Source organism: Ixodes scapularis, unplaced genomic scaffold (assembly GCF_016920785.2).
Source record: "Ixodes scapularis isolate PalLabHiFi unplaced genomic scaffold, ASM1692078v2 PGA_scaffold0__279_contigs__length_252992795, whole genome shotgun sequence".
Lineage (NCBI taxonomy): Eukaryota > Metazoa > Arthropoda > Arachnida > Ixodida > Ixodidae > Ixodes > Ixodes scapularis.
The window spans coordinates 139,045,366-139,071,059 of NW_024609835.1; the positions used below are offsets into that span (position 1 = coordinate 139,045,366).

General features: G+C 45.7%; 1 protein-coding gene across 2 annotated transcripts in view; it reads left to right on the plus strand.

Moving 5' to 3' along the window:
• LOC8024530 (poly(rC)-binding protein 3) overlaps positions 1-24,704 on the plus strand; it is a gene marked incomplete at its 3' end in the record, with an annotated part of 460,140 nt that extends 435,436 nt beyond the window's left edge. The window contains 5 exon segments of one of the 2 annotated variants that reach the window (XM_042289920.1): positions 16,679-16,702; positions 16,876-16,908; positions 17,963-18,079; positions 19,753-19,932; positions 24,576-24,704. In XM_042289920.1, coding sequence (XP_042145854.1) covers positions 16,679-16,702; positions 16,876-16,908; positions 17,963-18,079; positions 19,753-19,932; positions 24,576-24,704 — 483 coding nt within the window. 2 annotated transcript variants of the gene reach the window in all.
• Positions 24,705-25,694: the final 990 nt, after the last annotated feature.

Consider the following 25,694-nt stretch of genomic DNA (forward strand, 5'->3'; position numbering starts at 1 on the left):
GCACCAAGTAGCCGAAATCGGCTCACTCCAGCGGGCGAATTGAGGCGCAACCAACAGCGCAGTCAAACTACGGCGTGGGCGTAGCCAACGTTGAGTTAGACGCCATCACCATTGTCCCTTTTTGCTTGCTTTACTTGTCCGGGCAAGCCTAACAGGTGACGTCAGCAACGTTTCCTCTGGGCGCTCAGCGGCGTCCACGTGATTGGCGTAACGCGCCTGCGCAGCGCGATTCTTGAGAACCGTCTGGCTGTCCCGCCGTTACCGCCGTCTCCCGCTTCACAACCGCCGTCGTCGTCTCACCATTTGTGATTATTGTCTCTCGAAGTTTCGTTCACACTACGTGCGTAGACCGATGCCGGAGTTGTGCAGGCGTCGTCGAACGTCCTAGACACCAAAACGTCGTGAGGAGTGCGGTGCAGACGAGACTTGCGCCTGGCACCTGCCCGCCCCAACGCCAACGGTGGCCCGCCGGCCCGCCCCAATCTCGCCCGTCGTTGCGTAGATAAGCACTTGACATCTCGTACCCCGTGAGGGCCATGTTTTTGGCGGACCGAGGCCAATGTTGCCGGACGGAGCCGAAGTTTCGGCTGTGATTTCTACTTATGTTTAAAGTAAGATTTAACAATATATATATATATATATATATATCCGATTTTGTGCAAAGCAAAGGATGTAGCGCCTTTTACTAGAGCTTTTTAATATGAAATCACTCATTATTCGGTAATTTTCGGAATTGAGCGGAGTTTCCCTCTAATGGCCACGCGTTCCTCCTAACCAATGGAGCTCGTACTTCAGAGAGGAGGACACGAGGAAGGGGAAGCTGGGCGACCAGTTTCCAGAGCAAATGAGAATGAGTTGACCTCGAGACGGCGACCGATTCGGAACCGTATCGTTCGCCGCGCAAGAACGTCGTGACCTTTGCGTTCCTTCCCTATGTCCGTGTTGTCCTGGGTTCTGCTTCTTGTTCCACCTCGGGATAGAGACCCGTCGTCGTTCGGTTTTCACATCCTCTCGCGCGAACGCACGCCAGCCTAAGCCGGGACGAAGAGCAAGCAGCATCACTCACTGGCGCGGGACACAAAGCTCGGAAATAACGAGGACGAGGGCATATCCTTGGAGCTTAGGGATGGGAACGGGAGAGGGCGGACGAGGAGACAGACAGACACGCGACGGAAAAGCGATAAGACGAGGGAAAGCAGGAGCCGTGGAAAAGAGCCACGCAGACCGAAAACCGAACAATCTGTTTTCGCGTTTCCTAGCACTGGGTTCATCGTTCCTTCCGTTTCTTGTCTCTCTCTTCTCTCTCGCTCGCTTCCTGGTTTTTGGAATGAGACTCTGTGTGCGGTGCTGCGGTTGTTGTGCGCTTGCGTGTAGGTATTTATATCGGCACTCGACATGGCGCCGGAACAGAACTGGAAACATCCTTAGGGGGCTCCCGACAATCAGTCAATTAGACGGTAGGAGAGCCTCTTACTCTGGATGAAGGGAGGGGGGCAAGAGATTTGGCGCGCTTCCCCCACCACGGATGCGTTCACCGTCTGCCTTCCTTGCGTGGCCGGAGATCGAAATTGGCGGTTATAAAGTACACCTGATCTCGTCGGTGCCACTTCATTTGTTTCCTTCTCCATCCGCCGCCCGGTTGGTCGTTGCCGTACCTGTTTTTTTTTTTTCTTGGTTTTTTATTGAATTTTTTTATACAATTGTTTTTAAAATAAACTTGCCGTCGTTTCTTTTTCTGTTTTTTTTTTTTTTTTTTTTTTTTTTTTTTTGGTGTTGTTGTTTTTGGCCGGAGTCTAGCTCGAAATTTGTAGCTGCGGGGAGGTAATGAACGGCAGCGTATAAGAAGGAGTAGGCCGGGAAAACCTTTCTCGCGGCTCTCGACTTTCCCGGACGAAGAACTCGTTCAATCGGAACAACGGAAGTGGGAGCTAGAGGTGATGGTCTTGAGCCCACGGGCGTCACCTCTTTGGAGAAAACGAGAGAAGCCTGATGGGATTTGTTTCGGAGGACCGGAGTACCCTGGTCGTTATCGTAAGCTTGAAGTAAATATCCTTTTTCTTTTACTTTATTGTATTATTAGAGCAACGATGTTGACGGCGGTTTTCATTATTTCTATTGCCTGTTCTTCGTTTCCCTAACTGGGTGTTGTTCTTCCCGTTAGCTTATAGGAAAGGAGCGCACGTAACTCAAGCCCCGACCAGGGCGCCCTTAGCACCAAACATATCATCTTCATCGATAGGTTATTTCTAGCCGCTGCACGCAGGTTACGTTCGCTCAAGTTTCGCACCACGGAAAAAAAGCTTGCGGAATTTGAAAGAACCTTTAATCCCGTCGTAGTAGTGACGGGCTCTCTAGGCCCGCGCAATTCGTCACAATTGCTTCCCGGCGAGTAGGCGGCGACAACCGCTTGATGACAACGAAGAATTAGGGAGCCTGCATCACAGATAATTTCCAACTGCTCGGTAAGGGTCACGTAGTTTACAGGCTGCATTTGCAACACGAGCTACGGGGGGCGATCGCGTTGGTCGTCTGCAAACGTCACCGCCTTTCTGCCTGCTGTTCTCCTATCCACGCGATAGCACAGCGCATGCGCACTTCCGACCAACCTCCGATGGAGGCGTCCGCCATTGAACTGCAAACGCTCCCCATGGTTTGAGTTGGACCCTCTCTACAATCTAGGCTTTCTACGAACAATAGGCGACAGAGGCGACCCCACCGGCGTGCCTGGTTTCTTCTCGGATACGGAACGATCGCGTTCATCAATTTAGTAGCAGTTCTGAACTCTAGTTTTTGCAGGTATTTTTATTGTATTCCTATTTCTTGCCCTTCTGACATCTGAGTTAAGTCGTGACTGTTGAATTGGTGCCATGTTTTATTTTAAATATGAGGGCTAATGACAGTATTGCCAGAAAATATAACGACAGTATTGTCAGAGAATACATAATACAACGGCAGTATGCCAGATAATATAAAATGCGACGAAAGTATTTTCATTATATAAAATATAATCGCCGTTTTGTCAGACAATACAGAATGTCAAAGACAGAGAATAAAGAAATATTTAAGAACGCGTTTATTACATTTTCCTATGTTCCTCGCGTGGACATATGGGGTATCGGTGGTCGAGTGCGTTAACGCTTCGTAGCGCGGAGCGCAGAGAATGAAAGCTCGAGCTGCAGAACCCAGGGGTCCTGGGTTCGATCCCCACCTCCGCCCATTTCGATCTGGATGAGCATCGTACCGGTGTGCGATCGTGTATCGTTACTGCGTGACGCACGTTAAAAACCCCGGGTTTGCAGTTGCATACTGCACTGGCGAAATTTCTCATCTATAGAAGATTGCGAGAAAGGCGGCTGACCGCCGCCATGTCTTTGCTCGTACGGACAAATCCGTGCCATTGCAAGCTTGCCAGAGCTATGTTCACGCGTAAGCGTGCATGTGCTTGCGCACATGGGGCACCAGTCGGGGCGCCATGCTGAGACACCAGACGTCCACTGGGACTCTCTAACTCCCGGCTGTATAAACATACACACTACTCAGTTCTTATTAAACTCAATAAATACTCTGGATTTTTTTTTTTCAATCATGGAGCGAGAGAAAGCTCAAACTAACGCGGGCAAAAATTCTCCGTCATGGTGACTTCCGTGGATCCCAACATCACAGTCGCCGTCGCTTTTGTTATCAAAGCCAGACTCGGAACCTCGAAAGCATTAGGATGCGTCCGCGCGGATTGACAATGCAGCCACGCAAACGGCTTGGCCCACATGTGCGAACTAGATGAAAGGAAGGGGAAAATAGGGGAAAAAAAAGAGGCGAACTCTTGATCAACTAAATTTCATCCCAGCGCTAATTTCGTCACCCTAGCCGACAGCAGTTTTCCTGAGGACGAATCGCAGTAAGGCCGACACCTCGCGGGCGTCGATTGTTCGTCGTCGTCGTTCTAGTAAGGGAGCCAGGAGGGGAGCTCGCGCCACCCATTACGCCACCGGTTCGCCGGAGCTAGGGAAGAAAGGTGTTCCCTTCGAGCCCTTTCGCGGCTATTCTTTTTTTACGCTCCTCTTTGTTTGGCGCTTTGTCGCGAACGGGAACAAAGGCGAGGAGCTGAGCGCCATTTCTCAGGGCTCTATCTCCAAGCCGAACAGCGAGTGCAATTACAAGCAGTGTTCTCCCGGTACCCGCGGCGTGTCTCTACAGTCAACTTGGCCTACCTTCTGTATTTCCTGTTGCTGCAGCCTCTCGTTTTATTTCCTTCTTATTACCGTCCTTTTTTGTGCCTGTCTTTCGAGAAGCGCGGCAAGGAAACAAATACAGACGAAGAAAGAAATCGCGGAGAGCAGAAAGCCACTTCGGGGACAAGTCCCCGGAAGATGACGTCCCCTGGCGAACATTCAAAGCGACGGAGATACACCTCGACTGCGTCGACTGCATTCAAGAGGTCGGCAAGCGAGAAGAAAACTCGCGATGGGACACGGAACGTCGCCCGGCGCGAAAGGCGAAATGAACGTGGAGTAAACGACATAAAAAAAGAGAGAAATCCGTACCAAAATACCCAAAAACTCGCCGGCAGTGGCTCTCCCGAATAACCTTCTTTCGCGTGCAGTTTGCTCTTTGCGAATTACTTTATTTTTTTTATTGCGCGCACGGAAAGTGTTGCATGTGGGCTGGACGCCGTGCCGTTGTTTCGCCACCGGATGAAACGACAATGTTCCCTCTCGCGGGAGCCATTCTTAAGCTCGTTGTCGCAGTGGAATGAGCTGCACCGGATTGCTTTCTGGGCCCGCGAAGGAAAATGGGAAAGACAATGGCATCTAGCGCGTTTGTCGCCGAGGCCGGCCGTGCGTCTCGCTTACAGCGCGAGCGTCGCCGGCGACGTCAGCCAAGTCGCCAGCTTAGTGAAGACAACCTGCTCTTCTGGAGGCTGCCGTTGCCGCCGCGGTGCGGTCACCACAGGGACAAAGACTTTTATTTCCCGGTAATCTGCGACGGTGCGCGTACCTCCTCCATTATGGAACTTCCCTCGACGACAGGCGAATCGGGAGAGCCGCCAGCTGTCTTTTTCGTTTTCGAGTGCTGTGATTTAACGAATTGCCCTTTTTTTTTTTCCATTAGAACGTGTCGTTGTGGACGCCTCCGCGAGAATCTGCACCGCTGACGTTGGTTGATCTGGGCAATTCACATGCATGCATATTGCGTCAGTCTTTATCATCGTTCTATGCGTCGCTTTTTCTTTTTAATGTGTACCCTTATTTTCTTTTTTTTTTCTTTCTAATGAATGTCGGAACGAATCAACTGAAAAAAAAAAAACAGTCACTGAATGTGTTAACGCTTCTAAAACGGCGTTGACTTTGCCTAAAAGCAGAGTGTGAAAGCAGCATCTACCGCTAAAATAAAAAATAAAAAGAGAAACATTTCTAATTTTGAAGCGATGTGGGAGCGCCGTCGAAACTCAGCCAACAGAGCGTATGCGTGTTTAGTTTTCTTCTTTTTATCTCCCTCCTTTCTTTTTGGGTCGTCCGGCGTTTGCAGATACAAGTTGTTCGGCAGGCGCGCGAGAAACGAGCGGAAAGGGGGAGTGGAGAGGGGGATCTTCCGAACGGGAAGTCGCTGACGCTCGCAGCAATCCTCCTAAGTGGATGAATTAATGAGGCAAGAAGGTCCGCTAATTACCACGGCCGCTTCCCTTCGGGAATCAGCTTTCGCGCGCGTCTTACGGTTTACCTTCTCTAGAGCGCCTAGAGTTCAGAGCGTTTCCTATTGCTCGCTTAGGGCGGGCCACGTTTTCAATATCACAGACCGGGTAGAATGAAGAGGCGCGCATCCTCACGACCCTCACAAGGAGTCTCGCCCTGGTACCGCGACCTCACCCCTCCGCTCCTAAGGAGGCATCCGGACCTCACCTCTTTGCTCGGGGTTAGACTTACAGGCCATGAGGTCGCCTGTCTGCTGGGACTTGCGCGGAACACCTCTTTCTCTCTGTCTTCTCAAGAAAAAAAAAAAAAATGTTTTCCATAAACGCGCGTTTATTTATCGTAAACCAACCATATTTAGATAATTATGATGATTAATATTGGCACACATTTTCAATCACTGTGCTCGGAGCAGATGTCCGGGGTGGTTCAGGCAGCACTGGGAAGGGTAGCGTAATCGCGCCGCCACGCGGATAGAAAAAAAAAACAAAAAAAAGTCTCGCGTCTGCTAAGCGGGAGCGAAAGCCGTAAGGAAAGCCGCTTTCTAGCCCGGCCATGGTGATATTAGCTGCGAGGAGGGTACGCAACCGTTGCGCTTGCAAGCGTCTCCCTGCCTGCTTTTGTCCTCGCCACGCGAGAACGCACCGCGCGCGCACTTGCGGCCAACCTGCCCGGAAGGCTTCCGCCATTAAATTACAAACGCCCTCCGGGGTTTGATTTGCCCCCTTCTCTTAAGTTAGGCTCTCTAATCTTCTCCTTATTTCATTTAGGTACCTTTAAAGGGTCACTAACAGGGTATTTATGCTCGCTGACGTTTTTATTTGAACGTGATCTATAAGGACCCGAGTACCCAGAACATAATTTGCGGCTCGAAATTCGTTTTCTTTCCGCCCGAAAACAGCCGATCGAGTATTGGCCGGTTTCAGTCGTGCTCGCTCTCTGTTCTATGGTCACGTGGCGTTCAAATCGAATGCGTGTCATTGAGGCACATATTCAATATTTAAAAAAAAAAATAGAAAAGACTACGAATCCGATTATTGTGGCCTCCAGAAAAACTGCGAATACGGTGATCGAAAAAAAAAATGTTTCACAGATCACAGGAAGTACGTGTACACGTCATTGTCAATATGGCGACGTACCGCGGGCATACCGCGGGCTGGACGACGTGATGGCGGCGCACGACGGACCAACGTTGGGACGGACGTGGGGCCGCTACTTCGGAAGTGTCGTTCGTGGTACCGGACAATCGATCTTCAATCGCAGAAGAGCGAGCGGATGGGAGATACGTGCGAAACAGTCGCACGGCAAACGGTGCACGCAACTTCGTCGTCTGCTTCACGCGCCGGAGAAGCGAAAAAACAAAAAAACAAGGGAAAAAAAAACGCTTTCGGGTGTTTCCACGTAACTTCCGGTTATGATCTTCCGTGCTTGTGTTTCGGTTTGAAGCAGTTGAAATTTTTGGCTTTATTAAAAATATGCGTGATCCTGTAGCAAAATATTGATTGGGTAGTCTCCTGACAACCATATTAAATTGCCTGGCAAAAGATTACAGGAAGATCCGTTGGTGAATTCTCGGAAAATGCGTTAGCATGACCCCTGGGGAAACGTTAACACTGACCCCGTCACTCTTCTGTTTTGGCTTTCTCGTTTGCTTCCTCTACTTGTTGCTGCATCTCTTTGGCCTCGTTACGGGCTCAGTATTAGCGTTTCCAAAAGTATGACGTGTGTAATGTTTCCCAGCGGTCATGCCAATTTTTTTTCCACCTCTTTTCTGTCTGTCTGTTAGAGTACGTCGACGCCCTTGGACACGGTCATCCATACCGCTCGTAGAAAGAACCGTATCAATATCACTCGTGGAGGGAACCGCATCCATCATTTAATTACACGCACGCACGCACACACACACACACACACACACACACACACACACACACATCACAGCCCACGCACCGCTACTACGGAAACCCAGGGCACAGAAAATCCGGCGACGGCAGAGCGGCAACTGAGCACGTCCACCATCCTTCGCGCCGCGGCGCCTGCTCCTCTCTGGCTCCGCGCCAGCTGTGCGACGCTCCTTTAACGAAAACGCTCGTTTTGACGGAAACCCAGCGGTGCCTGTCAGTCTGTCAGCGCCGGGGAGAGAAGGAGAGGGTGACGCGTGTTGGACGTCAGCGCTTTGGATCAATGAAAGCGTCGCACGCGTCACACTCCCCCTCCTTCTCCCTCTCTCCCCGACGCTGACGAACTCACAGACACCGCCGGGTTTTCGTCAGAACGAGTGTCCTAATGCTAACGCATAAAAATTAAAAAGGGGGGGGGGGGTGTCAATTTCTCTTTAAAGACTCTCAAGGACATTACGGGGGGTGGGCGAAAAAAAGGTAACACTGAGTCAGAACAAAGCACACACTAAAGGATCACCAGGCCGGAACAAACAAAGCAAAATATATGTATATATAGGCTTTTGCTACGTTCAAGAACAGCCAAGAACGACAAACATCGATATATGATTGTTGCATCTCGTCACACGCACCCAAAAGGAGGGGAGGGGGGGACGGCGGCGGCGAGGAAAGCGAGTCCAACTTAATATTTTTAAGAAATTGATTCTTTAGGAAAAAAAAAGGAGTTCGGTTATTCACGAAACAATTAAAGCAAGATCCATGTGTGGATCCTTAAAGGGATAGTGAACGGAAATTTGGATTAAAAAAAAAACAATGCAGGAAACGTAGGCGGGACGCTACAATCCCTACAACACCACTCGTTAGGCGATATCTCGAATGGACGGCCGTATTTTTGGAAAAAGACATTGAGATTGAACGAGGCCGACAAGGCGCGTGACGTCAAGATGATCTCGTTTCCTCATCTCTTCGCTTCGCCCCCCTCAAGGTGGCGACGCGGAGTAGAGGCGAGGCCGTTCCCTCTGCTTCTCGGAGGAACAAGACGTAAACATATCTGTCAAATGCGCCTCCTTCTTTTGAAAAATACGGTCATCCGTTCGAGATATCGCTGTATGAGTGATGTTTTGGTGCCTGTAGCATCCCGTTGCACGCTTTCGCCGCCGTGTTTTGTGGAATCCAGGTTTCGGTTCAGCATCCCTTTAAGGAATGCTGACCTTGGTGAAACGCCGCACACGTCCCTTTTTGGGGAACGCTAGCGCTGGCCCCTTCACTTTTCTGTTCGTTTGCTTCTTCGGTTTTTTGCTGTCTTTTTACGGCTTCGTTACGGGGTCAGTGTTCGTGTTTCCCGGGGGGACGTGTATGTCGTTTCCCAAGGGCCATGCTAACACATTCCCTAAAGATCCACCAATAGATCTTCCTTTAATTTTCCCGGTGTGGGGGTTCTCGTTGCCCGCCTTGCACGCTTAGCAGCGGCATCCTCTGCCTCACGCTGCTGTCGCTGCTCACTGGCTTCGGCAGTCCGTCTACTTGGTTCACAGTCCATTTTGTAGCACCACCCAAGGCATACGCACTCCGCACACCTGCAAGTTCAGGCTCGCCTCAACATCCGCGCGCGCATTGGCTTCCGCCCCGTGACGTCGCCTCCTTCTCGCCTTTGTCCTTCACTAGTCTCCTCCTCTCTATGCGGCTCGCTCCACTGTTTTGTCCACAGACGGACGCCGTCAGTTTTAGGGGCGAAGCTTCTTAGCGTCTAGCCTTGTCCGGCGTCCGTGCTCACATCGATTGCCATCCCATCTGTCTTCTTAAAAAAAGAAAAACATGTTTTCGCAGTCGGCAGGATTCGAACCTGTGCGGGGAGACCCCAATGGATTTCTAGTCCATCGCCTTAACCACTCGGCCACGACTGCGGGACTAGAAGGGGGCTCTGAGATGTGGTAGTAACTCAAGAGCTGGGGATGTCATGGATGAAACGTCGCATGCAGCCGCTCAACGTCTATACAGGAGAGAGCGCTGAGGTCAAATGCGTATATAATCGCGTTAAACTTTGCATACATTGGCTCAACGTTTATAGACGAGAGGGCGCTGCGGTTAAATGCTCAAATGCGTACATATCCACGTTCCGTACCACACATTCTCTTTCTGATATGGACCGTTGACTTAAGCGGTGGAGATGCGTTCCCACGGCTTTTAGCGGATCCAAGCTGATCCGCTAGAAGAACCACTGGCTCTGCATTTCACCGACCATAAAACAGTAATAATGAATTCGAAACGCAACCCGGAACTCAGCATTACCTATGAGCAATAAAAAAAAATATCAGCACCATCAGCACTACCTGTGAACAATTAAATCAGTATCATCAGCACCACCATAGCTTCGCCCCAATCAACATCATTCACCACGTGGAGATGCGGTCATTTTTTTTTCCCCTGTCATGTAGGTACTAATGCTAACGCATTAATAATTTTTAGTCGTCAACATCTACTATGGAATTGGGTAGGTCGTTCCAATCTCGGATGCCTCGTGGAACTGCTGAGTTGATGAAGGCGTTAGTTGAACTGGCTAGGTGCTTGAAACTTCTGATGTTTCCGGTCTGTAAAGATATGTTTGGAGGCTCAAGGAATTAAACACTTTCATTCTGGTCGTATAGTTTGTGGATGAGACATAGAAGTAAAATTTTACGGTGATTTTCAAGAAGCGGACGAGGACATTGATGTTGGAGTGAAGAAACGCTTATGTTCTGCAAATAACCGCGTGTTATGAAGCGTACCGCTCGGTTTTGAGCACTTTCGGGGTTTAGGTGGATTTGATAGTGTTTCGAGATCGGCAAGACCTATCCCAGTTTAGGGCGAACGTAGGTTTCATAGTCTAGTTTGCGGAGGTGGGGATGCTCACAAAACAAGGCTGGACGGATAGGCGGGATGCTGCAAAGCTCAAAAGCATCACTCATACAGCGATATCTCTAACGAATCGCCGTATTTCTGGAGAAGAAGTGCGCGATTGAACACCGCCCACGAGGCCGACGAGAAAAGTCGCGTCACAATTCCCATTCCCTCTCATCCTCGCTTCGTTCCGTCGAGCTGGTGAACCGAAGCGAGGAGGAGAGAAGCGAGGCCGTTTCCCCTCATTCTCAAATTTTCCAGGGGGACAATGACGTCACAGCCCTCGCTTGATCGCGCCCTTTTCCAAAAGTACGGCCATCCGTTTGAGATATCAATGTATGAGTGATGTTTTGGAGTTCGTAGCGTCCCGTTCAACGCTTCTGCTGCCTTATTTTGGGAAATCTAAATTTCGGTTCAGTATCCCTTTAAGGTAACCTAGAGTTCGAGACGCGCTAGCAATTACACTGTTAATGTGAGTGACCCATGAGAGGTTCGAAGTGCTTGCTTCACCATTTTCCTTCCATTGCTCGTTACCGTGAGCATCTTTCTTTCCCCTTTCTCTTGTCGTGCTAAGCAGCCCTCGCGAAACATGTTGACGGACGTTCTTCGGGAACATGTGCATTACGCTCGCCGTTTCATTAACGAGTGGCGTCCGACGTCGTAATTGTTTAGTATACCGTGTCTGGAACCGACAAGGTGCGAAAAACCTCACTTTTTCAAAACCTTTTTTTTTTTTTACCCCTAAGTGGTGTTATTACTTTGTGCATAATCTTGTTACTCGCAGTATAATCCCAGGTATAATCTCCAAGCGTCACCGATTTCACTTGCGTGCCTGCAGGTGTTTGGACGAACCAGCTGGGTGGCTGGGGGCACATTTGGTGGCATATCATTAAATAGCCCCTTAACGACTATAATACGTTTTTTTTTTTTTTTTAATTTATAGAAAGTTATGTGTTGGTAGGGGTCGTCAAATCAAATCGCGTTGTCGGAAATCGCCTGTTCTGAGCGTGTGCGGAGTATCGCATCAGTTATTACTGGGCGAAACATAAAATCGCGATGTCCCGTCGCTGGCTTCCCCGCTATGCTTCAGAGCGAAAGGAGGTGCACCCTTTACAGTTGCATTCGAATGCCGGTGCTCGCGCGTTTTCTTGCAAGCCGGTATTATTGTTTACTTTTCATAGTGAGGTAATAAAGTCGTGGGAGGTATTTCATTTTTGATCGTATACATTATGTATGCCATCAACCAGACATGTAACTTTATTACTCGCGCCTTAGGTACTTCGCGCCTTGGCGTCGTATTTCTGGGTGAAAATTGCATAAAGTGTTAACGTAAAACAGGCTAGAATAAATTAATATTTTAGTTATCTCCATTCTACCATGCTTTCTATTAAGGGCGCCCAGTAAATTATTAATCGTCATACATTTTAAAATCTAAATATGTAAAGCGAAGGTAGGCTCAAGGTACTGTCATTTTATTCGTCCGCTTTCTAAGTACGTTACTTTGGAGCAACTTGGTTTTCTGATTAAGTTAATCTGATAACGACCTCGTATTGCTGCCGTCTCTAAACGAAGCAGTGAAAAAAAATCTAAGCGAACTAATGTTTTGTTTTTTGCTTATTTATAAAACTTGCAATTCAACGCCCGAAAAAACGCGTGTAACGGAGCACTGAGACGAGGCGTTACTTTACAACAGATTGTTTGTCTTGATGACTCCTCTCATATCTTGAAAGAAAACGGCAGAGGAAGGAGAGCAGAAGAGGGGCTATGCTGGAAGACGCGCACGCGGGCCGGCGATACGTCGGCTGTTCGCTCGGCTGATTTCATTCCCCTCTGTGTCCCTCCCTCTACCCTCTCCTCACGCTGAGCTCAATATGCTGCTCGGTGACGTCCATATCGGTGTTTGTTTGCTCTTGTCTGGGCCCGTTTTTTGCTCTCTTGCCGTTCGTACCATTCTTCTTTTTTTAACCAGCTTTGACTTTGTATTGTCGCATGAGCGTGCGCTGGACCCGAAAAGGGACGTGAACGCTTCAAGATTACGACGTTATCGTGTCTCTAATTTTCGCTTGATTTCGGTTGCTGTATAGCATTAGGCTCGCTGCACTCGTCATTATACGGGAGATCGGTTCTGTTGACTCTTACGGCCGTGAAATGTTGAAGCTACGTACTGCGATGCAGAGATTGCTCGTTAATCTGTAATAGGAATGATGTCCTTTCGTCGTGTCATTACAGACTCCTCACTCGAACTTCCTTGCTTTTCTTTTTCGAATGTCGTTGCCTGGTTTTATGCGCCCCTCTCTTTTGTCCTTTGCTCGCGTGTCTATTTTGAATTAGCCCCGCGGGTACTATATTGGGCGCGTGTGCATCAATGTGTTTATCTTCTTTGCGAGTGCACCCTTCCAGCCAAGCGCTGTTGCTGCCCCTTGTCGTCCCCTCCCGTCGCGCCCTTTTCCGCGTGCCTCGGCCCCGTTAAGACATTCAGGGCCGGCTGCCCGAACCAAAGGTGACGGAGCGAGGGCTCCCAGTGTTTGTTTTTTTTTTTTGTTTTTTTTCTGCTTTCTTCTCGAACCGCCTTCTGTTTAATTGCGCCCTTCTTCCGCTTTTTTCTCGGTCGTTTTCCTTCTTTTTTCTTACACTCTATTTCTTTCTTTCTATTTCTTTCTTTCTCTTTCTTTCCTGACAAACTCCTGGCATGTGTTTACCACGTTGTAGCATACAGGTTTTTGGCAACAACCAACAAGAGCAGGAAGGGTGCAAAATACAACTGCTTTGCTTCTTCTTTTTCTTTTTTTTTTTTCTTCCATGGATTTTTTTTTCTTTTTTTTTGGGGGGGGGGGGGGGGAAGGGGAGAGGGGAGGGACAGGGGCAAACACAACTTTCTCGGCAAAGACAGCGTTGATAGAACAGAAAATAAACAAAAAATTGTTGTGTCCTTTTTATTTTTTTTCCTTTTTTTTTTTTTACTGAATTTTTGGGAGTTCACTTCCTTTGTGTCTGCAAGAGCCATTTAGAGCCTTGCGTGTTAAACGGCCGCCTGCGCTTTTTTTATTGGGTGCTTGTGCATGGCTTCCCTCCGTTCCGCCCCCAACCTTCTTGACATGCTTAGCCTCTATGTTTGCTGTTGTTCATTAGCACATTGATTAACAATCTGCTGTGATAAACAAGTACAAGGGATCATTGCACTTTGTCTCTTTAGCTCTGAACTTGCCGCTTAAGCAAGCCTAGTCTCAACATTGGAGAGCTCTGCTTTGCAACGTTTAATCATATCTAACTTGCTGACCTGACCATGACTTTTGCGTGGGTTTCATATAGAGGGTGTATCAGTTGACTTGTGCTTTTTCAAAGCTTGAAACAATTATGCACAAAGGCTACCTTGATGGAAATGACACAACGGGATGTTTCTCAACATGCTCTATAACTTTGACATTGGAAGGTTTGCACACAAGTTCATATTTAAACCAGTGTGTCGAACCGAAAAAAATATGGGTTCGGTTACGGTTCAGGTTTAGGTAAATTTATTTTGTTCCGGTTCAGTTCCGTTTCGATTAATTCGATCCGCGAACCGGTTCGGAAATTATAAATGACAAATTGCAACATCAAAATAAATTACAAATAAAACATCTGAAATCAGCACATACGAAACGGGATACATCGTAGTGTAAGGCTCAGGGATTTCTACCAGGAATGGTTTCTTTATGTGCACTCAAAGGTTACCTCACCGACGTTTACGCATTCAGACTCCATCTAATTGGGTCCGACGCAGTAGCTGTAAAATCCGCGACCTCCTTACAAACCCACTTACAAGTAGAACTCACTAACTATCCCGCCACCTCGGCGTGTGCGCAATTGAAGGAACAGTGGGGAGAAAATACAGCTTTCTTTATTTGAACTAGCCTTCGGTAACTCAAATTAGACCCTTAAAGAAGTTTTCATTAAAGAAGATACGGAATATGAAAAACACTTCACCGAAAGCAACGCCAGAAGGACGTAATAGGATAAATATTAAAATAGAAGAGTTCGCTGTCTCACAAATATGTTAGCTTCTAAGTGCCTATAGAAACCGGATGCATTATTATCAAACTCAACAGCCTTTTCTTTTCTCATTCCGATGGAAGAAAGCTTCAAGAACTCGCACGTTCTAGAAACGTGTTATGAAATGAGCACACAGCAGCATTTAGGATTTACGAGATTGTAAGAAAATGAAAACCCGTGACGCGATTTTTTTTTTTTCTTTTTGCACTGCCTTCCATTTCTCTTTCTTCCGTGCAAGCCGCGACCAGCGCAATACTGGTTCCAATGTCAAGATTCATGGATGCAGCGTTTATATTCCTAAGACTGAGTGGAGAAGAAAAATATGTAAGCCAGGTGTGTGTCAGTTGAGGGCACTTAAAAAACAAATGGCATTGATAGCACATTCATTGTCAACAGCGCATGGCCGAACCGTTTTGACATGAGCCGGTAACCGTTATTTTTTTTCCGGTTCAGTTCCGGTTCAGGTTCATCGCGATAACAATATAACGGTTCGGGTTTGGGTTCAGTTCCGGAAAAAATACCGGTTCGGTTCCGGTTTTCGGTTCGGTTCCGGTTCGACACCCTGATTTAAACAGCTAGCTAATTATTCTGTTGCAGTTAAACAGTTTTGCACAGTGCAGGAAATATCTTGACTTTCTCTATAAGACTATGATTAATACTGCATTGGTTTGGCACGCACAGTGTGCACCAGCTTTTTTTTTAAATCTTGGCACAGGCTGGCTGAACACCCTGTGTGTTTTAATGAGGCTTCTTGTATGGATTTATTTTATAGACTCATCAAGTTTACCTGTATGTTCACGTTTATACAACCTGTAATGCTCGCATGAAGTTTTTTGTTGGTTTTCTTTTAGCTTTACTTGAATTGTTTTCCTTTTAATTTTGTCTCGCTTGGCATTGGAACCTTTTTGGAGGTTAGTTTATTGAAAGATAGCAGGCACTGAGATTCTGCCTTTTTTTTTTAGTTTATTTTGAAGAAGCTTCGGTGGTGGTGTTTTTAGAGTTAATTTAAAGATTTGCGTGCAATGAATCGCAATTTTATTATATTTCCCAAGCTGCAAACTTTTTTCTTGCACTACAAAGTTTGGAGGCACTAGGAATTTCTTAATCTATTTGTTTTAATTTCTTCAGAATACAAGTTCACTTTTGGAAGGGAAATAACCTTTTTAGTACATGAATTGTTTGATGTACCTGCTGACAATCAGTCGGCACACCACATATTGATTGCGGCAGGCACTTGTTTTTGCCACGCGAGCTGGACACGTCTCGTGAGAAAAAAGACTGACCGAGCCAGAAGCTCGTAAATGCTGTTTGGTTGGTCGTTTGCCTATCTCCAAAAACCTATGCATGATTGCTCGTGCAATCACCGTAAATTTTCAAACCAGTATCCACCCTTAAAAGTCGCCCATCACGTGTTCCTGGCAAAATGTTTGCCGGGCCAAAACGCTGAAAAATATTCCATCTTATCAGATACAGAATTACTCCAGTTGCCACATTCTCTGTAAAATGAGGATTTGCTGGGAACCCAGATAGGATAGATAAGGATAAATGCTGGCTCTTAACTGGAACGTGATTATGCACATGAAACATTAAAAAACTGCTGCGAGTAAGTTACGGAGAGTCTTTAGCTACTGTTCCATATGTCAACTGATTGTGTTCAAACGGGAGAATCTAAATTTTGGAAAGCAGCAAAAATAATGTACATGTGATTAAACTCGCAACTGCATTGGTGCTATTGGTCTACAGCATGCACCACGAAGCTATAATGTAGAGGCAAAGGTGAAAATTATGCATCTGCAAAAGCTGCTGGCCAAAGTAGCCAGTCGTCCTGGAAGTAATTGTAATTGTTCTTAGACACATATACTATTTTTTTCTGCATTGATTAGTATAAATCTGGAATTCTCAAAATCTGAATGTTTTTTGTATTAATCTCAACTGTCAAAATATTTGCTGACAAGTGTTTCTTCTTTTTTTTAAATTAATATTTAGTTAAAAACCTTGCACACATTCTGGTTCTCAGTCTTCCAAATGGATTGCAGTGTTCATTTTACATTGAAAGTTGTAATCATCTGACAATTATGTAAAATGTTTGTACAGATCCTAAAAATATTTATTTATGAATATGGTATTTCTATATTCCATTTTTTGTACCTCTTGATCTTATATTTGGTTCTTTTTCTTGACATGCAGGAAGTGGGAAGTATCATTGGAAAAGTGAGTACCTTTCTCTTCATGTTAAATATAAGCTCTTGCTCTGAACCACTAAAATGTTGTAGAATAGATTTCAATTCAAAATCACTTTAAAATCTTGCAGAATTATTTCTGATTATACAAATATATTCAAATGCTCCTTATCTTACAGTACGGATTGTTATTTTGTCTTGCAGAAAGGAGACAACATAAAAAAGTTCAGAGAAGAGGTAAGTTTCTTTGTTTATCATATTGTTTCCCCCAGACCTTTGTTCATCAAAAGTGTTAAAAAGACAAATTCAAATTTTATGTAAAGTTGCAAGAAACTTAAATTGTAGCATGATAATGGGTTTTATAATGCACTCCATTGGCTTTGAACGAACTGAATTTATGAAGTCCAGTATCTCGGTCCACATAATGCTGTTAATTTGTTAGTGTATCAACTGTCATGAAAAGCTTAGTTCACCTGTATTCATGTACCAATCGTGCATTTACTAACTGGCACAATTTGTTACCTTAGTACCTGTATTCTTTTTTTACTCCATTTCATCTTAAAGGGGCACTGCAATGACTTTTTAACTGTTTTTTAATTTGCACCGAACGTAGCACACTGAAGATAGTAACTTAGTGAAACTTTCTTTTCTCGAATTTTGCTTTATTTTAAAAGTTACCGTATTTACTCGCGTATAGGTCGACCTGTTTTTCAAAAATCGCCTCATCAAAACTGGGGGGTCGACCAATACGCGAATCCCGGTATTATATTTTTCAACTTTTTTTTTTTTCGGGGGTCCCGAAGTTAGGGGGTCGACCTATACGACGTATCGACCAATATGCGAGTAAATACGGTATAGGAAAATTAAAATTGCAAAAAACAGGCAAGATATAACCCCCTTCATGACGTCCCTGGTCCTGGCTTGGGTGGCCGTGAACTAAAGGGGGGGCAGCGAGCTCAGCAAGCGCTCACGGCTGCCGCACTCCGTGTTGACGGCTCGAGAGGGCGCTACTAAAGCATGTGCTGGATAGGCTGGATGATCACTTTCTGAGAAACAAAATTGGCTCCGTTGGTTCGTAGTGTTGTAGCACTCGGACATGAGGTGAAACGGAGTGTAACATCTCATTGAAAACTTTATATTTGAGCTTTTCTAGCTCTGAAGAAAGTAGTATTCGCATTTGCTCTAAAAGCGATAATTGCAAATGGAAGTTCTGGATGGCTACTGTGCAACTATGCGTGTGGTCACTGTCATACAGGCATCCCTTGACATTGCACTCCACCTTTTTCTGCAGAGTGGTGCCAAAATCAACATCTCGGACGGTTCATGCCCTGAGCGCATTGTCACGGTCACTGGGTCGACGGAGGCCATCCTCAAGGCCTTCTCGCTCATCGCAAGAAAGTTTGAAGAGGTGAGTACAAGCTCACACGTGCCTCGAAGGGGTGGGCAAGGGTCACTGGACATTCCTGGAAACCTACACTCCACGGTGCCTGCTCGTGCTTAGAAAGGGAACTCACTAATTGGTTGCTTGTGACCCTATTCATGTTTCCAACTGCGTATCCTCAAGCCTTCACTTGACAGCTTTATGATTTACCTGTTGCACGTCCAAAAATAATTCATAAATGCAGATTAACACTTTGCCTTCGCTGAACAGTTCTTTACGCTGGCCATGCTCTACTGGAGGCATGGGTCAACCCAGCCTCCAGCAGCTGATCAACCTAATCTAGAGAATAGTCTGTTAGCTGCCATATTTGCCGGTCTGTAAGTTGCACCATTCTAGAAGTTGCACCTCCCTAAAACTGGCCTTTTTCATGAAAATGTGGCTATATAAGTCGCGCTTCTTAAGGTGGTCATCGTGGCACTACAGCTGCAGACCTATGTCACCAAGCTTAGGACTGTCTTCGGATCGCCGAAAGAGCATGCCATCCAGCGGATGCTCTGCCATTCCTCCTTTGTTGTTATGTTCATATGGCCTACATTTTGCACATATGAAGTACTTATAAAAAAAGAAACACAAATATACTACATCACATTGTTGCATAAAAAACAAACAGAAATTTGAAAGAGAAAAAAAACTGACTTATACACCGAAAAAGATGGTACAACCTGGATAGGATAAGCTTATTGTGAAGATGTGCCTTCTTATTTCAAGCCACACTGACTTGGAATAGTGGTGGAAGCTGAATCATTGCACAGAAAGTGACTGATCTCATCTTTTCTCAGATAAACGTGACTGGCTGGAGAAAAGTTTGTCAGAGCGAACTGCTTGGTCAGGAAGCTTAATGATATTCCTCTCGTTTTTAGTTCAAGTGTTCACATTCATTTGCCTCGCTATGCCACAAATGGAACCTTATTTCAGGGACATATCTGGCCAATAATTATCGACTTCTCCAACTTCCTTGCTAGCCCTTAAAGATTATTAGCACAAACCAATGTCGAGACATGCAAAATTCATGAAGACTTAGTTTAGGTTTCTAAAAATGGCAAAGTTCTTCTTCCTTCAGCTGGATTCCTAATTGGTGGGTTTGAATCCTGGCTCAGCTGTCAACAACATGACTGAGACGTGCAGCAGCATTGGTGCCATGTAACTGAGATTTCAGTTACACATTTAAAAAAAATTGTGGTGTCCTAAATCAATCCGCAGTCCTTCACTGGGGCATAACAGTTGCTCAGCTGCACTTCAGAGTTGCGGCACTTCAGCCATCCTGGAGCTCAAAATCATTGTTACCAGTTATCAAAAGTTTTATCTGAAATTGCTGGAAATGCTTTTCTGTCTTCCAGGTATGTTAAAGCAGTCTGCAACATAGAAAACCTATATCGCCAGAGCTCCCTGACACACTGTCTAAAGCTTGGAAAGCCGGATTTTCAAATGGCAGCTTATCATCGGTAGCACCCGCTCTGTGCCAAGCATCAAAATGGCGGCTCCTACATGATAACTGGGCAATAGAGTCGACACACTAAACATAGCTAATCTAGTGTCTCTAGCTTCATCGGGCGGAAGCCGTAGCGCGTGGAGGTTTTCTGGGGACGTCCGGGGACCTTTGTGGGGTGCGCGTGCCCGTGGCTGGCCTCACGGACCAGCAGATGTTGTCCCTGCTGTGCGTGCCTGTGCAGGCGGCCGCCGTGGGCCCGACCCTGCAGGAGCTGCAGAGCAACGGCAGCCACCTGCCCAAGCCCCCAGTCACCCTTAGGCTCATCGTGCCCGCCAGTCAGTGCGGATCCCTCATCGGCAAGGGTGGCTCCAAGATCAAGGAGATCAGGGAGGCACGTGCATGCTACTACTTGTCTGTCCTCACCTCTCTGTCTCCCCTGCCTTTACCTTTCTCTTTTGTTGATGCTTTAAGAGTACAGCCTACAGCAGGGGTTTACAAACTTTCCAATCAGGTACCCCTGCCCGCCTTGACTAAAAACCAAGGATCCCCCCCAGGGCTCTGAGCTGGACACTCAGCGAAAAAGGTTGGCGAGGAGTTCAGTGGCTGTGATCGGCCGGCCATCCAGGTGGTAGAATTCCTCACCGACTTTTTTGCCGAGTGTCCAGATTAGAGCCCCTAGTTTTGACATTGGTGCAGTAAAGCTAGCTGTTCAGGAGCGGCGTGCCAACAATATTGAGCATACCAGCGAGTGTTTGGCTCGTAGTTGAGCGGCGGTCACGCTGCTAGTACGACTTACAAACGACGGTCTGATGACACTGTCTGAGGTGTGTTTCCTGCTTCTACGGCGGTTCTGTCCCATTGGTCACACAAGGACCGCGTGCAGATATGTTCGAAACATACATGTGTCTAAAGCAAACGTGCTTGAGGTATCTTCGCAGGTAATTCTGTCATCCTGTCTGCAGCGAACACTGTGTGTTTTGTGTGATGTACGAGGCATCTTTATTCATCAACAGGTGGCTTAAGATCTGCTAACATAGTCTGAACAAACATGCGCCAAGGGAATTTTTTTTTATTATTATTTACAATATCGAAAAGAAATTTTTACAGTTTATGATGCTTAATCTTTTCTTTGTAAATCTGATGTTAGTATTGATGTAGCTTGTGTTTTTAGATTCTCAATGCAATGTTGCACATGCAGAAAAAGAACATGTTCTTGTGCAGTTGTGAGGCATGGCAACACACTGAATAAAGTCTACTAGAATAAACTAATTCACTCCTTTTAAATCGTGGACAACAATGATTGACAAAAATAATGTTATTTTTGTCGTTCATTATAAAATAATTGCAAATAGCAAAAATTTCATTTCAAGGGGCTAACAAAAGTTTTCTAAATTTATCGGAAATATAAAAAACATACACTCAAAGCAAACCCACAGAGTTGCATTCTACATATTCTCAAGTATATGCACACCAAATTTGGTCATTATAAAACAATATTAAGAACAGAAACTCTTGTTCGCGACCTGCAAAGATGCTCCATAATTACATTAAAAAAAATGTGTTTGAATGTTGGCATGGATGTGTAGTTATACTCTTTCGCGGTGCGTGAAATAATATTTTGTTAATAAATTTCCGTGAGAAATTGAAACTACAGAAGACTGCAATGGAGAGGAGATGGCTAGGTCTACTTATCAACGGAAGTGCGGTGGCGGCCCGGAAGCATGCAGTTTAGGGAAGCTTGTTTTAGCAAACGCCGTTTTACCGATCCAGTTTATAGAATTTTTTTATAGAGAAACCCAGTTTAGAGAAAATGGCGATGATCCTCGTTTCAACAAATTTGGCCGCTGCAAAGCAGGCATGTACAGATGGGTCAGGATAGTTAACATTTTTGTAATGAGCCGCCATAGACTGCCTCCGCGAAGCGTCACAAACATGGAGGGGCGGGTGGGTTAACCTGGGTCCCTGTAATACATGCACAGAGTAGGAAAGCCTTTTTTAAACAGTGTCCCCTTTTTGATAAACGGCATTTCTCTAAACTGAGGCTCCGCTTTTTCTAAACCGAGCTTTCATAAACCGTGCCCGTTCTCTAAAACATGTTTCGATGAAACGCCATTCAATCAACCTCAGTGAACTCGTGGCAGGTGACGTCGCAACTTGAAGAACTACACAGAGAAAATTGGCTCAAATTCAAGCTGTTCAGGTTGCCTTGAGGTCTTCAAATGCACATTTGACTAATTTCGCGATCATAACCTGCACTAAATATTTTTCTACATCAAATATAAAGATTCAAAAATAATAAAACAGCATAAAAGCCAAAATATCATTTTTTTTTGTGCAAAATATAGCCGTTTTTTGACCCGCGTCTCCCCTTAAGCAGAGAAATTACTCTATTTAGGGCCAGTGGACGATCGGGAAAACTTGGGAGCTCGGGGAACCAACTAGTGTGCTCTGGGAAACCCCCGTGTTCCTAGGAACCCGGTTTGAGAACACCTACAATGACAGAATGTTGTTGCAAATTCAAACATAGCCACGAAAACATAAACAGAGATTTGTAAATGTTTACAAATCTCTGTAATGCAAAATTAAAGCGCAGCTCTTGAGGAGGAGGAGGGGAGGGTTTGCCCCTCCTCCTCCTTCCATCCCCCTCCTCCTCCTTCCCCTCCTCTCCCCTTTTTCTGCCCTTCAGTTTCCCCGTTAAACTTAGTGGGAAAATCATGTCGCATGACTTGGTGTCACGTCACCTATGAGCAAATTCGGTTTCTCTGCTAGATTTAGCGGGAAAATTGACATCACATAACCTCAACACCAATTGAATTCCCCTCTAAATTTAGCAAGAAATTGAATTAGTGTTGAGGTCACGCGATGTCAATTTTCACTGTAAATCCTGAATTTCCCCGCTAAATTTAGCGGAGAATTGAATTAGTGTTGAGGTCACGTAGCGGAGAATTTAATTGGTGTTGGCTTCATGTGACGTCAATTTTCCCGCTAAATCTAGCATAGAAACTGAATTTGTCCGCTAAATCTAGCAGAGAAACTGAATTTCCCCGCTAAATTTAGCGGAGAATTGAATTGGTGTTGGAGGTCACGTAGCGGGGAATTGAATTGGTGTTGAGGTCACGTGACGTCAATTTTCCCGTTAAATCTAGCATAGAAACTGAATTTGTCCGCTAAATCTAGCAGAGAAACTGAATTTCCCCGCTAAATTTAGCAGGGAATTGAATTGCTGTTGAGGTTAGTGACATCAATTTTCCCGCTAAATCTGACGCAATTACTCTGACGCCAATGTCGACGCCATGAAACACGGAAGCGGGCGCCTAAGAGCTGCGCTCTAAAGCTTCAACAATGGGACTGGAAGGGCTATGAAGTAACATGCCTCTTTAGAGCCTAAATGGACAGTGGGATTTTAAAGCTTAAAGGGCTTGTATTTACTTGTATCTTCAACATATGCATGTAAATTTTAAAGATTTCTTTGTCTGTTTTGTGGTGATCCTACTGCCATTGATGCTCCTAAATGTTTAATAGAAAAATAATGAGCAGTGCCATGTAGCAGTGCTTAGCAGTATACAATATTTACACATGCTTTTGCTGGACAGCATTCCTACTGTGATCAAATGTGTTGTTCTGGTGCTCCAAAAGTTCCACATTCGCATTAGTTGGTGAAGACTGCAAATGGGCTTTCACTGTCTTATGGCGAATTCGCGTGGTTCTTTCTGTGCACTCTCGAGCGCTATTTTCAGAGAGCGCGAGATCGGGTGGTGGAAAGAGTGCTGTGGCCTGATCGGCTGGTTTATTCCGAGGGCGCCTCTCCCTCTCAGAGCGCTCCCTAGCACTCCGTCGGTAGCCGTTGGAGTGCAGAGCAGTGCAGACGTCACGTGGTACTTGGAAGGGGATCACTTGGTTTTGTTGACGACGGCAGTGGTCTGTTGTGGTGTGCGGGGTCCGGCATGACAGTGATTGATGTGTGGTTCTACAAAGTGCTTGTGCATTCGACGGTGCGAGGATTACAACGGACGGGACGACATTCGTTTGTGACCTTAACTGGAGAAGTCGATGTGTGAAGTATTCCCAGCGCTTTCACGAGATAGTTCATCTCACGGCGGTGAATCCGCTGAGCCTAACCAACGAAGAAACAGCTTGCAGAGCTCGCTGCTGTTTTACCGGGTTTTGTGGTCGCTTCGAGAAATTTTCAGGTTTGGTAAAGGTGTGGTGAAAGGTTTGTGTTGTAAAATAAAGGGAAAGCCGAATATAATGCACTGTGATTTGTGTCTCATGGCGATATGTGCTATATCCTGCTTGCACGATATTTCGCCGTGAGAAAAATGTGGTTTTTAGCCATTTTATATTTGCCTGCCCAGCCGTACGTATGACTGCTATCGCAGTGCGTTCACTGTCAAAAACGCGATGAGTTGACAACTTTTTCCAAGCATTGGCTTTCGTTCCGTTCTGCAAAAATCAATTCGCTTACTGCTGTGTTTTTTTTTTTTTTTTTTTTTTTTTTTTAATATGCCAATGCGTGAAACAGTTACGTCCCAACCGTTATTTCATCACGTTATGAGCATAAATTTTGCTCAATCGTCCACCGTATGCTGTAAAATCTTTTTTTTCTTTTTTAATGCATTACCAGTGTCAAGAAGTTTTATTTCCGTGACTGGTTTGAAAATGTCGGAGCGCTCTGAACCCAGCAGTTGTAATCGGCTGAAAAGGATCCCGAGTAGCTCTGGTGGCGAGGACGGGGGCGCTCTGCTGAATCGAGGTCAGAGGAGAGAGGCGACCACCTGAATTCACCATTAGAAAGACGTTTGTTATCTCCCCCCCCCCCCCCCCTTCCACTCTGTGTCGCCCTAAGTTCAAGGGAACTAACAGGTACAAGAGCAAGCATCACTCTTTGAACTTCCCTTGCCGGGCATGCATGCTTATGTAAATGAAAGTTGTTCAAACACATACGCCCTCCTAAAATATTTGACTTCATTTGCACTCGCGTTAAAATTAAGTGTAGCAAGATCTCTGATTGTTTGTCTGCTTTGTGTTGTGCAGGTGACAGGTGCCTCAATTCAGGTTGCTAGTGAAATGCTTCCAAACTCCACTGAGCGCGCTGTTACTGTTTCTGGGACGGCTGATGCTATCACAAAATGCATCTACCAGATCTGTTGTGTCATGATGGAGGTGGGTACTGTGGTTTTTACTCCTTCATTGCATAAGCCTTGCACTAGTTCAGCAAATTCATAAAACGGGATGAAAGAAATATACCATGTAGTTTTTTTCCTACTATAACTTCTGCTCAATCATTTTTCATTTGCAGGATGGGAACTAGTTGCGAATTTATTTTGTAAATGCAGTATGTGCCATTTGTAAACTAATTTATACATTTGCATGATAACAAGTACAAGTATATTGGTGAGAAACAATAGTGAACTTGCAGTTTGTTTTTGATGATATTGCCCTCTTCCGTGGCTGAACAATATATTGCGACGCGCGTCGTCGAGAGGGTATGGGCGTGGCGGAATGGTTACCGTGCTTGGCTTTCGTGTGGAGGCCCCAGGTTCGATACCTGGAAGCAGAAGCTCCTTTTATTTATTTTTTCAACTTAGCGTTCTCGTAAGATCGAGAACCTTGTCGTCTGATCGAGGATCAAATGTCCTACGTGCCTAACTTTCTACGCCGCATGTTCCAGAAACGCATGCGGGTACAAAGGGTGCCCCGCAAGGCGTTTCAGAGTCAGTTTCGCTCTTGCACTCGATCATGCTACTCTGCCGTCCTTCGACGCCTGCGACGCTACCTCTTTGTATTTTTTTGTCTTGGTCACAAGTTCGCTTTTATTAAACGTTTAGTTTCCTACTGCACTAACAGTCTTTCTACCAGTCATTCGTGACAATGTACAGTAAAACCTCGTTATAACAAAATGGGATATAACAAACTAATGGATATAACAAAGCAATCCTAATTCCCCTTGCTTGCTAATACTGGGAAGAAATTGACATTGGCTATAACAAACTAATGGTTATAACAAAATAATTACGACCGCTCCTTCAACTTTGTTATAATGAGGTTTTACTGTACTTACAAAAAAAGTAACTTTTTTTTTAGTTGAATTTAATTTGGAATGTGGTTGATGAGATCATGTGGTTGAGAACAGATATCAAATGAATTTGAACT